This window comes from Perissodus microlepis, chromosome 17 (assembly GCF_051167445.1).
Source record: "Perissodus microlepis isolate ML-2025 ecotype Zambia chromosome 17, ASM5116744v1, whole genome shotgun sequence".
Classification (NCBI taxonomy): Eukaryota; Metazoa; Chordata; class Actinopteri; order Cichliformes; family Cichlidae; genus Perissodus; species Perissodus microlepis.
In genome coordinates, this window is record NC_140477.1 from 32,690,358 (window position 1) to 32,705,916 (window position 15,559).

General features: G+C 39.7%; 1 protein-coding gene across 3 annotated transcripts in view; it reads right to left on the minus strand.

Moving 5' to 3' along the window:
* Positions 1-15,559, minus strand: part of jak1 (Janus kinase 1) — a 37,672-nt gene that overhangs the window by 2,214 nt on the left and 19,899 nt on the right. For all 3 annotated transcript variants that reach the window (XM_084910032.1, XM_084910031.1, XM_084910030.1), the window contains exons 4-24: positions 14,512-14,662; positions 13,990-14,153; positions 13,586-13,854; positions 12,720-12,835; positions 12,067-12,249; positions 11,460-11,617; positions 11,083-11,197; positions 10,399-10,597; positions 7,538-7,647; positions 7,122-7,274; positions 6,934-7,021; positions 6,714-6,841; positions 6,431-6,569; positions 3,974-4,125; positions 3,666-3,816; positions 2,764-2,852; positions 2,200-2,392; positions 1,797-1,921; positions 1,538-1,710; positions 816-933; positions 246-356 (exon numbers count right to left, since the gene is read on the minus strand). In XM_084910032.1, the coding sequence (XP_084766158.1) occupies positions 246-356; positions 816-933; positions 1,538-1,710; positions 1,797-1,921; positions 2,200-2,392; positions 2,764-2,852; positions 3,666-3,816; positions 3,974-4,125; positions 6,431-6,569; positions 6,714-6,841; positions 6,934-7,021; positions 7,122-7,274; positions 7,538-7,647; positions 10,399-10,597; positions 11,083-11,197; positions 11,460-11,617; positions 12,067-12,249; positions 12,720-12,835; positions 13,586-13,854; positions 13,990-14,153; positions 14,512-14,662 (3,085 nt within the window). The remainder of the gene's footprint in view (positions 1-245; positions 357-815; positions 934-1,537; positions 1,711-1,796; positions 1,922-2,199; positions 2,393-2,763; positions 2,853-3,665; positions 3,817-3,973; positions 4,126-6,430; positions 6,570-6,713; positions 6,842-6,933; positions 7,022-7,121; positions 7,275-7,537; positions 7,648-10,398; positions 10,598-11,082; positions 11,198-11,459; positions 11,618-12,066; positions 12,250-12,719; positions 12,836-13,585; positions 13,855-13,989; positions 14,154-14,511; positions 14,663-15,559) is intronic.

Genomic DNA, 15,559 nt, shown 5'->3' on the forward strand with positions numbered 1-15,559 from the left:
AGTAAAAATGACTGGATTACGAGTGAGAACGTCTCGATTTTGTACCCAGCAATGCACAGATGAATGTCAACTATTTAAGGTAAAAAACTCACAATGAATGAATACAACGCATCTCACATTAAGAGGCCCATATTTACCTTCTCTTGAAGCCTACTGTGGCTGTTGTTTTTCTTTCAATATGCTGTATTTGAATTTGTGTAAATAAAAACAAAAAAAGCCAAGTCATTACCGCTGGTAATACTTACAGAGTCAGGACAGTCTTTAGGACACGGCAGCCTCTTTCCTTCTTGCAACACCTTCACCAATCGGATGATAGTCATCTGACCATGAGTTTTACCAATCATTTCGAGGAAGCACTGTGAGGGTAAGGACAAGGGGAGGTTACAAAGGGAAAATATGCTACACGCTGGGCTTTCTCTACTTTCATTTAGATGTGGGCCATGGAAATACAACTTTAGTCATAGCAGTGTTGAACATGCGCACTCTGTGTTGCAGGTTTAATGGCTTTTATTTTCTAGCTTCCATAATTCTTCAGTCTTTCTAATCTGTGCAGGTTTATTAGTTAGTGCTTCTGGTAGCAGCAAAAAGCCTGATGTAAAAAGATGTTAATGATAAAATGAGTTCTTAGCACTGGCTCGAGCTACTTTGGAAAGCTCACAGTGGAGTCTATCATCTGCCACTCTGGCCAAAGACCAACACCATCTGCTACATACAAATATGTGTGTGCCGTTTACTTTACACGACTGGCACAGTATGTGTACTTAATGCAGAATCGCAGATAGGAAATATTAGTAATGAAAGTGCTGCACACTTACATTCATCGGGCTCTTGGCAGAGTCGCAGTAAGTGAGGAGTTCATACATCGTCACCCCAAAGGACCAAACATCTGAAGCGAGGTAAAACTTACAGAGAGTCAGACACTCTGGAGCATACCTGAAACACAAAAAGCATAAAGGCTCAGTCACTGTGACAGTTCCTTCTTCATCCTTCCACTATACTGAGAGGTTACTGAGCAACATATAGTGTCCTCAACTGTATGTTAACAGCAGAGCTAAATCTAACACTTGTGTCGCTGTGGGACCGTCACAAGGTTACGAAACCTGAGAGGCGCAGACCCGGCCCAAACAGCACCAAAGCATGGCTTGTGCCAACGGATGTGACGTCACTTTTGGTGACGTGTGTGCGAGTTGGACAACAGTAATAGTTCACCACTATTAAACACTGTTTTCTTGTTATTTGTTATCTTATTTAAAAAATAATAATTAAAGCTGCTTTAGAGATTAATGTCCTCATAGAATAAAACAACTCGGACTGACATAGTGTGCATTTTTCTGTCATTTTAGTGCAAACACATCCTTGAGGCTTAATTATCTGCCAGCTGACACCAGAGTCAATATATTGCTAGAAAGAAGAGCCCTTATGTGCCTTTTTTATATTAATCCTATCAATCCGTTTCATTTACCATCTGACACCCCGCCCCCACCACACACACACACAGGTTTTCAGCTATTATCTCTTTGTTGTCCTCTTGACTTACCAGAAAACAGGGCTGTCATTCTCGTCCTTGACTGTGTAATAACCTTCGTTATCTTTGATGCTCTTCGTGAGGCCAAAGTCACCAATCTTCACAGTCGTCTCGTTCTCCATCAGCACGTTTCGGGCAGCCAGGTCACGGTGGATGTAATTTTGAGATCCCAAATAGTCCATTCCCTAAAATGAATTAAACACAGTGTCATGTTTCATCAGGTTCAGAGTGACCAAAAGGAATTGAAGGAACTGAAGAGAAGGTGCATTACCTTGCATATCTGCACAGAGTAGCTGAGCAAGGTGGGGATGCTGATCCTGGCTCTGTTTCTGGGCAGATACTCCTTCAAGCTGCCCAGTGGAAGATACTCCATGATCAGCTTAATAGCCTGACCACCTATAGATTCATAAAAACATGCAGTGAGACTGTGTGTATACATGATATTATATTTATTTATTCTGATCTTCGAAAAACTGAAACACTCGTTGCTGGTCTGAAGGTTTACTCCAGAATCTATTTATGGTCTTCAACAACAAGTATGTCCTCGCTGAATTTACAGAGTCAAACTAAAAGTTAACTTCTAATATTCGGTTATGTCAGTTTCTCTCTCAAAAACTAACTTTAAAAACACATTCAAAATCTTCAATATCATCATCATGCAGTGGACAGAATACCTTCTTCTTGGGAAATGCCCTTATATTTGACTATGTTTTCATGGTAGAGATCCTTCAGGATGTCGATCTCTCTGGAGAGGTTGTTGCTCTGCTCTTCTCGGTTCTCGGGCTTCAGCGACTTCACAGCCACCAGCTCGCCCGTTCGGTCCCCCCTAGGGTCGTAGCGGCATAGCTCCACCTTACCAAAGTGACCCTGCACGAGAAACATGAAACAAATTTTAAGTACTAAACAGCAGACAAACAACTACATGGGAAACTTCATCCATTGGCTCGTTTAATTCATCTAGTTCTGTTATGCTCAGATCGCAGGGAAGCTTTGAAGGTCCTAGGGATAGATGGAGGTGACCCTGCTGTGGTGACCCCTAAAAAGAGGGGCTACTGCAATATATATATTTATATATACCTGTAAGCTTACACCCACTGGACCAAATAGACTTATATTTAATAAAGCCATTTTTCATGTCAGCTGAGTGGCCAAGTTTTTTGTACGTCAGTCTAATTACTAACAAAATGAATCCTATGATTGGCTCAACACGAATGAAGCTAGACACAGCAGCACTGTACCTCTCCCAGATCTCTGATCTTCCTGAGAAATCTCTTTTCAAACATGGTGGGGTCAACATCTGGTGTTGGCTGGGGTTTGATAGAAGGGTCTGAAAGAACAAAAAGAGGTAAATTCATTAGGCACACTGAGTACAGCACGTCCCTCCCACAGCACATGCACGCTTGTGTCATAGGAAGTCCATTGTGGTCGACAATGTCGACGTTTTCACTAGAACTCGGTGTGGTTATGTAATTACCTGTTTACTCATGTTTCCACAGAAATGGCTACTTCTGGCAGGACAATATATCACTCAGGCAAAACCTTTTACGTGTCATCATTTTGAATATTTACCTAATTCTAACAAAAAATTCAAACAAACAAACAATACTCACAAACAGTGAGAACTATAGTAGCTTGAAATAAGTTTGTCCCTTAGGGTTTCATTATATGATAAAACTGGCTTGAGTAAAATGGGTTGCAGTATCCAATTCTAACCAGCAGGTGGAAGAAGAGAGTATAATATCCTGCCATGGGGCCCATTTGAGGGGCTGATCTCTGACGATGCACCCAGTGAACTTCCTCAAGAACCTCTGAGTAGTGTAAACAACTCTGTTCACAGCCTGCTACTCCATGAGATACAAAGCATGCTTCACATTCAGGTACCATACCGATATTTAAAAAACAAAACAAACAAAAATAGATCACAATGTTTTAACTTGTACTTCACTTGTTTTGTAGTCTTATGCAGTGTTATTGGCTTAAATTAAACATTTTTCAACTCTGAGCGTCTAGAACGAATAAAAGCTGGACACAGTAGCAATATGATGACTGAAATCTAATGCTGCTCAGGTTTCATATGTGCAGCCTCTTTATTAAGTATAAAAAATGGTTTTATATAACGTGCAGACATACTCGGACATACTTTTTTCTATGAGCTGATCCATCTCTCTGACAATAGCCCTGAAGAAAGGTCTCTTCTTGGGGTCATAGTTCATGCAGTGGGTCATGAGTTCAGCTAGCTCTGTGCAGTCCGGGGTGGCCAGTTGGCACTCTGTTTCGTAAAATCTCTCCTTCTGCTCAGAACAGACATGAAAACACGTATGAACAAGGTGCTGCATGAAAACTGACCTGTCGATACGGATGGACAGAGATGGTTAAAAAAAAAAAAAACAGAAAGAAACCTAGGGACACTTAGTTGGATGATCATCAGTGCTTGTGTGTGCTCTTTACCTCTGTAAGCTTCTTGTCTTTGAGGGGAACCTCGCCATCATAGCAGATCTCCCACAGAGTAGTACCAAATCCCCATTTGTCAGCTGCGACACCCAGTGACGAGGCATTCCTCACACACTCTGGAGCGATCCACGGGATACGATGCACACACTCTGCACAAAGTGAACGCAAACAAACTCCACTTTGTTTAAAAGTTGCACTTGCAAGTAAATCAGTGAAGACAGGTTTAAGCCTTCATGTTTCAAGTTTCATGAAGTAAAAGCAAAAAAGAAACCGCGAACAACATGTTTTTACTTAATTATCAAATCATGTTATCATCCTCGGGCTCTAACGTCACCAGTTTGTTCTTAATAAACGGCTAAAACCCCCAAAACATATGCGTGTGTGTGTGTGTGTGTGTGGACTTTTCACACTGTAAAAGACATCTTAGGGCAGGTTATGCGCCTACACACTCATGATGCCCCAATTTCAAAGAAAAAAAATTAATTACAGTCTAGCTCTGACAAGCCAGCTGGCAGGTAGCCGACACAAAATGTTAAATTGCTGCTTGAAGTAAATTTTTAAAAAAGGCTTTGTATTGGCCGGCTCGGCTTTGACTGGAAGACGGGCTAAATGATTGGCTGACCTCCACTAGATAGATAGATAGATAGATAGATAGATGAGCAGTGTAAGTACTAAGAGGTCAAGAAGGGAAGAAATGGCAGGGGAGCCGAACAGATATCTGAGCGGGAAATTACATAACTGAGGGGGGGGGAGACAATGGATTAGAGGGTTTTGAGCAAAGTGATCTGAAATTGCTGGGAAGCACTGCTTCTACCTGCTCCCAGTGGGTTTCTGAGCACTTTACCCATTATGTTCAATCAAATCCATGTACAAGAACATCGATGTCTAACTGGAAAACCAGTTGATCAGTAAAGTGATGGAGACATGGGGAAAAAAACTGTAAAGTTCCGGGAACAAATGGTGAGGGAGGAGCCTTCCCAGGAGAATATGGCAGTGGGCATTTGTGCAGAAACAATTCTAACTGTTCTGTGGTTTATACAAGTGCACTGGGTCATCACGCAACTTATAGCTCTTGCAGAAAAGCAGAAACATAAGCCATTTGAAAGTAGACATATCCTAGTTGCACTGTCTTCTCTGATCCAATACCTAGCTTAAATTATGGTCTTTGACAGAAGCGGTCAACTACCTGTGCTTCATCAGAAATATGTTCATTTTGTATCTTTTCTATGTTGAGTGGAAAGAAAATGAGGGCACGACAGAAGCAAAAAGAGAGAAAGCTAACAGTAGTCACCCCACATTTAAGTGATGAGCAGGAATAAAAATACGTTTTTAAAATTGTTTATTAGATAAAGTGTCACTCAGGCAAGCCAACATTGATGTGTTGTCGTTTTCATAAACTTTGTGTCCTGGTTTGTTTTTAAACTGGTTTCAATGCCAAATTAAACATCATCTAATTATGTCTGCAGTTTTAATCCTGATTATTTTGGCTTAAACATACAATTTGTAGTAACGAGACTAACAGTAAGCAGACGGTCTGACATCAGTGTCGTGCTGAAAAACACGTTGTCATGAATGGAAAAAGTAAATACGATAATGGATGAGGATGAGGAGGGTCTAAGGTAATTACTTAGAGCAAGATGGCCCAGAGCCAGCTTCCTAGTGCCTGTATTTAGCACAGAGCCTCGCCCTCTTGTGTCAACTTCCTTACTGCTTATGATTCCACCCACTTGGCCACGACTGGAGGCTTTGTCCCCACAGCGAGCAAAGATTGTATCCATCTTGATGCACGCTCAATCATCCACGTAAGGAAATACCAGAAAGTTGATTTTGTGGGAGAAACTTTTCGTAACTCACCTCAGTGATTTCCTCAGCCTCAGCTGACTGCAGATTTCCCCAACCTCATAAGTAGTACATTTGCAGAATGACCGAAACTAACACCCCCGACGTGAGGCCAGTTTCATGATCATTAATATGCAAACTGTCCTGACCACTGATCAAAGGTCATGACTACCATTCACAGAGAGTTGGGGAATGGCCACAACCACAGCATTGTAAGATGGCTCCCTCCACAGATCAGAGATGGCCATTTCCTTCTGTGTTGTGCTTAGCCAGAGATGATTTCCCCAATGTATAATTCACATCATTGGCTCTTAGCAGCATGCACTATACTGCTATACTATTGTATTACTATATTAGTCACCTGGATGAGAGGCTGAGTGAAATGTTTCTCGGACTGAAAATGCTACATAAACAACTTTTAAGAAAGATACTACACATCCTTTTTCTTTATAGATTGCACAATGACTTTCTGACACTCATCCACTGGTTTTACTTTCAGTTTCAGCTGACTAGAAAAGTGGAAGTTACTGTGAAATTTTCCATGGCAGCTATTCTGTAACCATTTAAGTTTCATTTTTAGTAATCCAAACTGAGCCTGTCTGTATGTGGACTTACCCTCTCTAGTGAGCACTGTGATTGGTATTCCTGGGTCGCTGAGCTTAATGAATGGCCCTCCTTCATCATTACCGAGTCCGTCTCTGGCCAGCAGTATGTTCTTAGCACACACAAAGCCATGGACCAGCTTTTTGTCCTCCTACAACAAACACGGGACAGAACGCATTTTCGTCCATAATCAAGAGGATACGCTTTCACATTTAATAAAAGAAACTAATATCGACATCAATCCATGGCTAAAAACAAGTTTTCATGGACTGTGTCTTTTGTTCTCCTCTCTTACCAAGTAACTGAGGGCTGATGCCAACTGCAAGGCCACCTGGAACTTCCACGATGTGCTGAGTGGAGTCTGTTGTCTCCTCATAAACACATCCAGTGGTCCTAGCTGGACAAACTCCTCCACCATGATATCTTATGGTACACAAAGAGAAAGGTGTCAAAAACCTTAGCCACAGGAATAAGAACCTCTTTACACAACCACACCGCTTCTAATATGCACTTACTCTCCTGGTGGTGGACACACACTCCATACAGCAGCACAATATGTTTATGGGACACTTGTTGCATCTTACTGGCCGTTTCAAAAAAAGCCTTTCAACAGAAAGACAAACATTTCAGTATGGTAAGATGTTACAGGATAGATACAATTTGATGGAATTTTCTGGGATGTTCCACATCTTTAGGAGCTCACCATGGAGATGTCCCTGTGTCCAGAACCCAGCACCTTTAGGACCACTTTGACTTCCTGGAAGGATGTATATCCTGCATCCTCCTCCTCCTCACCCTTCACCTTCAGAGTGCCCGAGTAAATGTTGGTTTTTGTACCTATACCCAGGTGCTCCTCCTGGTTGACACAACAGAGAGCCCAAAAGATTATAGTGTAAAGTATTAAAGCAAAAGTATACCTCCTACAAGAAAGGCTTTTGCAGCATTTTATTACAGGTTTTTCAAAAACATCGTAACTCTCAATTCCACATACAAAGAAAACAGAGCCCGGACTATAAAATGCGACGGAATGCATTTAAAATAATGTAAAAAAGTGTAATTAATTGATTTATTTAAAGAATAAACAAAAAAAGGAAACTAACACAGAAGAGAGAAGAGTACCTGTTCAATGTCCTCTTTGAGAATGCGTGGGAAGCTGACTTGATTGCCTGGCATGTGTCTCTTAGGGGCTGTTGCTCTGTTTTTGGTGGCCACAAGGAGATTTGAAATCTCTGTAACATAAAGAAAACAGATTTGATTGTAAGTATTACATATTAAAAAGATATACTTTAGATTCTTATTTTTGCGAACAACTGTGTCCCCTCATATAAAAATGGCATGTCTGTCTGTTCTGTATTTATCATTTTAAATTCTGTTTAGAAAACTTTAAATCTACCTCTGTAGATGCTTTAATATATTTAATATATTACATATTATTGATATTTAATAAGATAAAACTGCCATGCCTTTATTATCAAAATATACAAATATCCAATAACATTAAAAGTATAAGCAAGAATGATTTTTACAGTGAAGTAATGTCTTTTACAAATGTACAGATGATCATATAGGCCCTGGCATTCTGGATGAAAGAAGAACCGTGTTTAAATGTGGTAAAACAGGCATTCAAGAATTACGTCAATGTGGCAATGACGTGAACAGATATTCGTATTTGGCTACCATACTGATTCAGTTTATTTTTTACGTATACAGAGACATGTGGGAGGAACAAGTGAAGATGTATCTTTGTGCCTGTTACCTATATGCATGTGTGTTTGTGGGTGTCTACTGCTGTGACAAAACCAACGCACTGTGGTTTAAGGGGGAAGAAAAAACCCAGCATCTGTGCTCCATCATTTCGGAGAGCATCTCGAGCACTATTCTGTAACATGCAATCTGGGTTTCATGCTAAAAGCCAAACACAGCCTGCACCCACATGTCCCATCAGATATTTTATATACTCCTCTAAAACCTCACCTTAATCTAGATACTTACAAAGCAACACATACTCACCCACTCTTAAACCCTGCAGCATTTTTCACAATTTATCTTACTGTCAGAACAGATAAACAAAAACCTGCATAGAGCCAAAATAACAATAAATAAGTCAACTGCATGCTATTCCCAGGAAGTGAGCATATAAGGGTGTTATTGTGGTAGACAGAGCGTTATGCAACACCTTATAAATATTTTAGCAGAGACAACACAGCACTTCTGTCTTTTGTCTTCCTCTAAAGCTCATCCCGACCAAAGACTAACCGAAAGCAGCCAGCATTTAGATGACTGTCAGAACCACAACACCCTGAACAAACACAAGCAGCCCAACACATCCATGCATAAATGGCTCTACCTTTCCCTGAGTGAAGTAAACACAAGAGCACTAGATTGGCTCCGGAAACCCACATTTACAACTCTCTTCCTCTCTGACACCATTTTACAGAGACAAACACACACACACCTGACCAGACCTGCTTCCCTTCACTCTCAGTGAGTCACCTAAACTTCAATAGCAATCCACAACTTAGAGTCTGCACAAAGTGCAAAACTGTCTTTTGATGTAAAAAATAAAATATTGTTGGGATTCACTATAAAGATGCAATGACAAATTTCAAATTAAAGTAATTAAGTAATTAAGTATTTCTATTTAAAGAGCAGTCCATGAAGAACGTGTCAGAAAGCACCAAAGCCACTGCTCATTGTTTCTCAGCAGTGCACACTCACAGAGCTCTGAAACATCCGAAACCAATTTTCAAGCTAAGCCATTATTATGACTCAGAATGAGCTAGAATTACGTCTCAATCTTACAATGATTTGTTGCTCAAAAGGTGGCTGTGAGTCACCCATGAAAAAAAAAAGGAAATGCACGTTGAATTATTGATATAACTTGGGCAGGACCTCCTTGGATGAGAGTGTCTAGTGATAATGGTCGAAACACCCAATGAATCCAAGGTCCACTGCTGATTATGTGTCCCACAATTTTTATATTGTATTCTAGATCAAATTACTAATCCCAAAACATAACCAAGTAAGTTAAAAAGAAACTTAAAAATGCCAGAATAGCTTGTGATAAAAGACCGAAACACCCTGTGAAGTTCAGGCACACAACGATGTGTCCCACTGGTAAAGTTTCCGGGCTGCCATTCCTCAAGACATATCACTTCACATAGAGAAAATGTGAAGTAATCAGCAATTGCAACATCTAGTCCTTTTATTGAATCATTAACAAGTGGCTCGGTCAGCATCTGACAGCAAACACTGCTCAGTGTTCTTCTTCACATCCTGAGTCAGCTTAATCTAGAGACCAGCTGCAATAATCACCAATCGTTCATGCAGTCTCCATAAATTTCAAACATTCTGACATTGTTTTTGTAGATCACCAGCTTCTCTTAAGGTCTAATTAAGTTTTTGACCTGCTAATTTGCACCAATCTTGGTAAAACAGACTGATCGTTACTCATGTCTGTGCTCATATTTTTGTCTTTTCTCAGTAGATGACACGCAGTTTTTACAAATGCGGTATCATGCCAATATATCCTGAAAACAAAAATAAATCTCGCTTTATATCACACTGAAAAAGAATGACTTGTTTCCCTGAGCTTTATAGGTTTATCTGTTGTATGCCTGATCCTACCCAGTATTAAAGTTGGAGTTTGTCTTTTATATGATGATGATGGAAAAAAGAACACACTGCATAGGCTTAACTGTGCCACATGTTTTTACATGTACAATATGTATGAAAAAACCTGCTGTGAACCATTGAAATTACTTTATTGTGTCATTAATTCAACACTGTTAAAATTACCATATGCAGTAAGACTGTGCATTAAAAATAGTCAATTTACGGATGTAAAATGCAGAGTTCCTATTCCTATTCGTGTGTTTGTGTTATTATTCTTGTCTTGAAAATAATAATGTAAATTTGCGATGCTGTGAGCTTGTCTTCATTTACTGTGAATTCCATTGTTTATTTTTCATTAAGCTTACCTCTTGGCTGTGGGGGGCAGCAGCGGACCAACTGGAACTGAAGGTTGTCGCTACGCAGATTCTGGCCCTCCAGGTGCTCAAGCAGCTCCTTGAGAGTGGATTGTGATGTATCTGTGCCGTGTAGAGTGAAGGAACTGGGGGTAACCTCAATCTGGAAGTTCTTGTATTGGCGCACAGGACGAGACTCCCTCAAGTCAATCTGGATGAACAATAAACAATTTTTTCATTTTAAACAAGTAGATCTTTTATCAACAATCAAAAGACCCTCTATGAGCAAGCATTTGGTGACAGTGGGAAGGAAAAACTCCCTTTTAAAAGGAGAAGACCTCAGCCAGAACTAGGAGCAGGGAGGACAGCCATCTGCTGCAACCGCATGAGATTGAGAGAAAAGAGAAGAAAGCAGAGAGAACCCCCCCCCCCCCGGCAAACTATGGAAAAGGGCGCCAGAATTTAACGATCGCTAATTCTTCAGCTTTCAATTATTTTTTCCTAAGCTTTTGAATGGCAAACAGGCTTGTAGAAATTTAACAGAGACCAACAAAGATGGGTGTGTGCTTGAATACATTTGCGGTCTACAGTGGTCCCCTCAACCCAAAATTGCTGCTCTCATTTAAAAATTAGTAAATAAAATTTAGGTAAGTAGTGTTTTGTGAATTTGTCAGTTAATCAGTAGATATATAGTACCTCACTGCAAACCACAGTGATGATGATGTACTGGTATTCAGTACAGCTCCAGCGCAGGATGTAGGCACCCTCCTCATTGCCCTCCTGGCGCAGCTTTTGGACGGCGTACTCCGTACTGCAAAAAGAAAAACAACAAGACATTTGATTTAACTGACCTGACTGGAGACAGCTGTTCAATCAAGATATCCCAGAAATATTAAGCTATAAGAAAATTTGATGGAAGTTCTTATAGGAGCTTCTACTTTGACATTTTTCAGCCTGCGATGTGAGTTAATCACCGTGTCCAGTAACATGACATGCAACAAATGATGAATTTGTTTGATAAAACTACATGTGGCACATTCTCATCCTCCTAAAATAAAATTGCCAGTACAAACCTGATGGGTCCGTGGCAACCATTGGTGATGTTGTGTACCACCGAAGCCGGAGCCACCTCCTTGCACAGGTAGTGATGGGCATCCACAGTCAGCCTGAAGTACCCGTCCACAAGGGCTGCAAAGGACAGAGCCTCTGCCCTTGTATCCAACAGCAGCTCCTGAAAAGTGCAGAGACATCCAAAGAGTGATAAAGGAAAGCAGGAAGGAAAGAAGTGATCAAAGTAGCAGCTATTACAAACACTTCTCGAGCCCTGTAGTATGAGCAGTGATGAATGACAAACTCAAATTTAATTTCACAATTAAGTATGATAAAATAATTTGTCATGGCTAATAAAATGTAGCGAGGCGCCATCTTTGATTTGGCAGGTGAAAAAAACAATACAAAAACAAAAACACAACCAATGTAGAGAATGCAAGAAACAAGCTACAGGGCTTCTCAACAATGAATCCTTATACAATTCTTATTTAAGATATTATTAATAACACTTTAATTGCAATTTCGGGTTTTACTTATAAATGAAAAGTTTTAAAATTTTAAGTGAGCATTTGAGCAAACACTAAAGGAAAAACACACATACACACACACACACACACACATTAGTCTCACCATCTTCTTGTTGTCCTGTTTATAGACGGTGACCATCGCCTCTTTGATGACAGTATGCGTGATCTCATGGAAGTCACAGAAGACCACCCAGCCTTCGTTTGCATCTTTCTTTTTGTCAGTCTTCTGTTTTGCATCATGTTTGTTCTTCTTTGACTTTCCTTTTTCTCTACAGGCCACAGACGACTGTTTACAAAGCAAACATAGCAGTGTTCATAAACAAATCACCAAATTAACCACGATTATAATTTTTTCTTAGCCAATCTGAAAATGCTTTTCAAAGTCTCAATGACATTCTGTAACAGATCTCAGTGCATCAGAGATGTATCGAGTGATTAAGCGATGTTAAAATAAAATGTTAAAATGTTTTACTAAAATACTTTAAATATTACAATGTTTAACATTTAATATTTCTATTAAAGCCACTGATTACATTTATCAATTTTGCACACATTTCCTAACTTACTGAAGTTTGTATGAACTTGTTAACACCCACCAGTAAGTTAAGTTTTCCTCATTTGCTTATAAATTAAGGCCAGATTAAATGGGTGTGCCGTCTCTGGGATTCTCAAATAACAGGTTAGAGATCTGTCCACTACTTGTTTGCTACTCAATTTACCATTGTGAAACTAAAGACCCTTGAGGTTTTTACTCACTGTAGCGGGTTTCTTCCTCCAGGAAATACCAGTGGTGCCGGTAACCAGGACCTGCATGTCACGGCTTGCCTCCATGTTCTGACTCTGAGCGTGTCCTAGACTCTGATTATAATATCCTGGAAACAGGTAAACATAGCAAAAATATATTGTAGTAGTTGCATAGAAACATAACATTTTACACAAAGACTGTTTACAAAATAATCTGTTATTAACTATGGTGACTTTATGTTTGAAAGGGAAAAACAAACAAACAAATTCAGATCCCCAGATTACTTTCAGTAATCAGCCCTATAGTGTTTGTAATCTTCACACATTATTTAGAAAAGTACGGGGTGGGTCATAAGTGGGTTAATGTTACAATGTGTAAACATCCTCTTTCACTTTTGTTTTTTAGCCATTGCAAAAGTTCTCACTGTGTCTTGGGTATATTTGGATGTCAACAAGGTGCAAACCTTTTTTTTTTTCTCTCTCTTGCAGATCTGCTAGTGGGACACCACAGGTAGCCTACATGTAAACATACCAAACCACTGCCAACTATAGATCAATGCAGCTAATTAAACTACTGTCAGAGGACAGTAAAGACAAGCAGTTATCTCAGTTTTGTGGTAGAGTAGCAATTACAGTTTTCCTCTTTATATGTATTATTCCCTGACTGGTCTCAAACTCTAACAGGGATTAACTCAGTAACTGTTTGAATCTTTCGTTACTCAAAATCTTCTGAAAAATTTGGGTCATGCTGGAAGTCAAAAAATAAAATGCCAGGGTGCTTTTTTCTACAACCTGAGCTGTTGTATGTCACAAATCTGGAACACTCCCTGGGAAACTAAAATCATGATTAGCACCTTCTCACCACTCCAGTTACTTACCGTAGTAACTTCCATTGCAGAAGTCTCCCTCCTGAATTACACTAAGTGAAGAAGGCTCAAAAACCTCGCTGCCCATGCTGCTGACCAGGCTCTCCAACGTGGCCAGGTACTTGATCTTCAGGTCGTATGTCGTGATGTTGCTGTCCTTTACTGTGCGACTGTTGAATTCAGTGAGGAATTTCTTGAACACGTTGTTGATGCGGATCCGTGTCAGAATGTTACGCTGCTTAATGTTGCGGTTCAGCGAATCTGGGATGAAACGTTTGTAGCTGGGAAATGGGGAGAGGAGGGGATCAAGACAGAATGCATAAACATTTTTGTCCATACAATAAAACACTGTGCTGCTCTCTGTGTTTTAGTAGTAGGTGTCGTTTTTTTTGGCAATAATCAAAAAGCTGTGTTACCTGATTTCATGGGAAGCAGTGGACAGAGGCATTTTCTCGTTCATGGCGTAGTGAGTGATTGCAAGCACAGCCATGCCCAAACACTCGTTTTCTATCTCATGTTGCTCTGCCTCTGACTGGGGGCTCCTGAGTGGAACTACGCCAGTCTGAAAGTCATTTTGGCTCTGTGCAACAAATATACATTTATCCTTAGCAGATAATCAGACAAACAGCAAACACATCTGATCATAACAGAACTCTAATGGAAAACTGATCGTACACACTGTAAAAAAAACACGAGTACCAGCTGATGTTGTTTTAAAATGAGCTTTCATTGATAATGTGTTTTCATGGGATTTTAAAGTAAAACTAAGAAGAAAATAATACACCAAAAACATTCAAATGTTAAGTCGAGTCAAAGTGGATCTTTCTGTGATCTGAGATAATATATTCTTGATACATGCAACAATGAATGGGTAAAAGCTTGTGTACAAAAACCAGTATAATAATTCAGGGTCTAAACTAAACCTTGCAAGCACAAACCTGAGTAAACAGGTAAGTCAAGGAGTCAGCATCCAGTAACGGTGTTCCCTCTGGTATTTTCTGTGGGCTGTTTCCTTTGAGTTTACTGATGCAGTGCCTCCAGACATACGGCTCTCCTTCAATGGAGCTATGCCAGTTTCTGAAATAAAACCTGACAGCAGAGAGATAGAGGACTGGTTAACAGCACAGCATAAATACACATGAGGGAATTTATGGCTTTGGTTTCTTCGTTTTTCTTTTTATGTGGGTCTGCATCACATTACTGATGATGAGTGATTGAAATGTAAAACTGTCCGTGCTGACTTTTACTCTGTTACTCTTTTAATCTGTCATCTCCATTTGACTTTCCAGTTAGCGTTTCAGTGCTGGGCAGTGACACCACCATCTCAGGTTTGAGGTTTTGGTTTTTTGGTTGTTGTTTTTTTTCTTTTACTTTTTGACCCGTTTTCCTGTTTTCTCTGAAACGAAGCAATTTTAAAGCTAGCCTGTGCTTTACAGAGGAAATACGTGTACAACATGTATCTGTCTACATCCTTCAAAGAACAACAATAGACAAAGGGCAATGCACAAAACAGTAGGAACCTAAATCAAAGCAACACTGAAAAATGAATGAAAAGAAGAGTAAGAAGTAATTTGCTCAATAAAAAGTCATGAATTTAATAAAACCTGATCAACCTGATATATTAATTCAATTCAATTCAATTCAATTTTATTTATATAGCGCCAAATCACAACAAAAGTCGCCTCAAGGCGCTTCATAGATACAGAGAAAAACCCAACAATCATATGACCCCCTATGAGCAGCACTTTGGCGACAGTGGGAAGGAAAAACTCCCTTTTAACAGGAAGAAACCTCCGGCAGATATTAATACTGTCAAATATGCCATCCGATATTCTCTAATATTACAACTTTTTTTTTTTAAACATCTGTATCGATGCTCTGTTTTGCCACTTTCTGACCTTATATAAATCTATCCTGATGGTATTTTTATCTTTGTGTGTGCTTTGTTTAGACCATGTTCATATCATGATATGATCATAATAACTC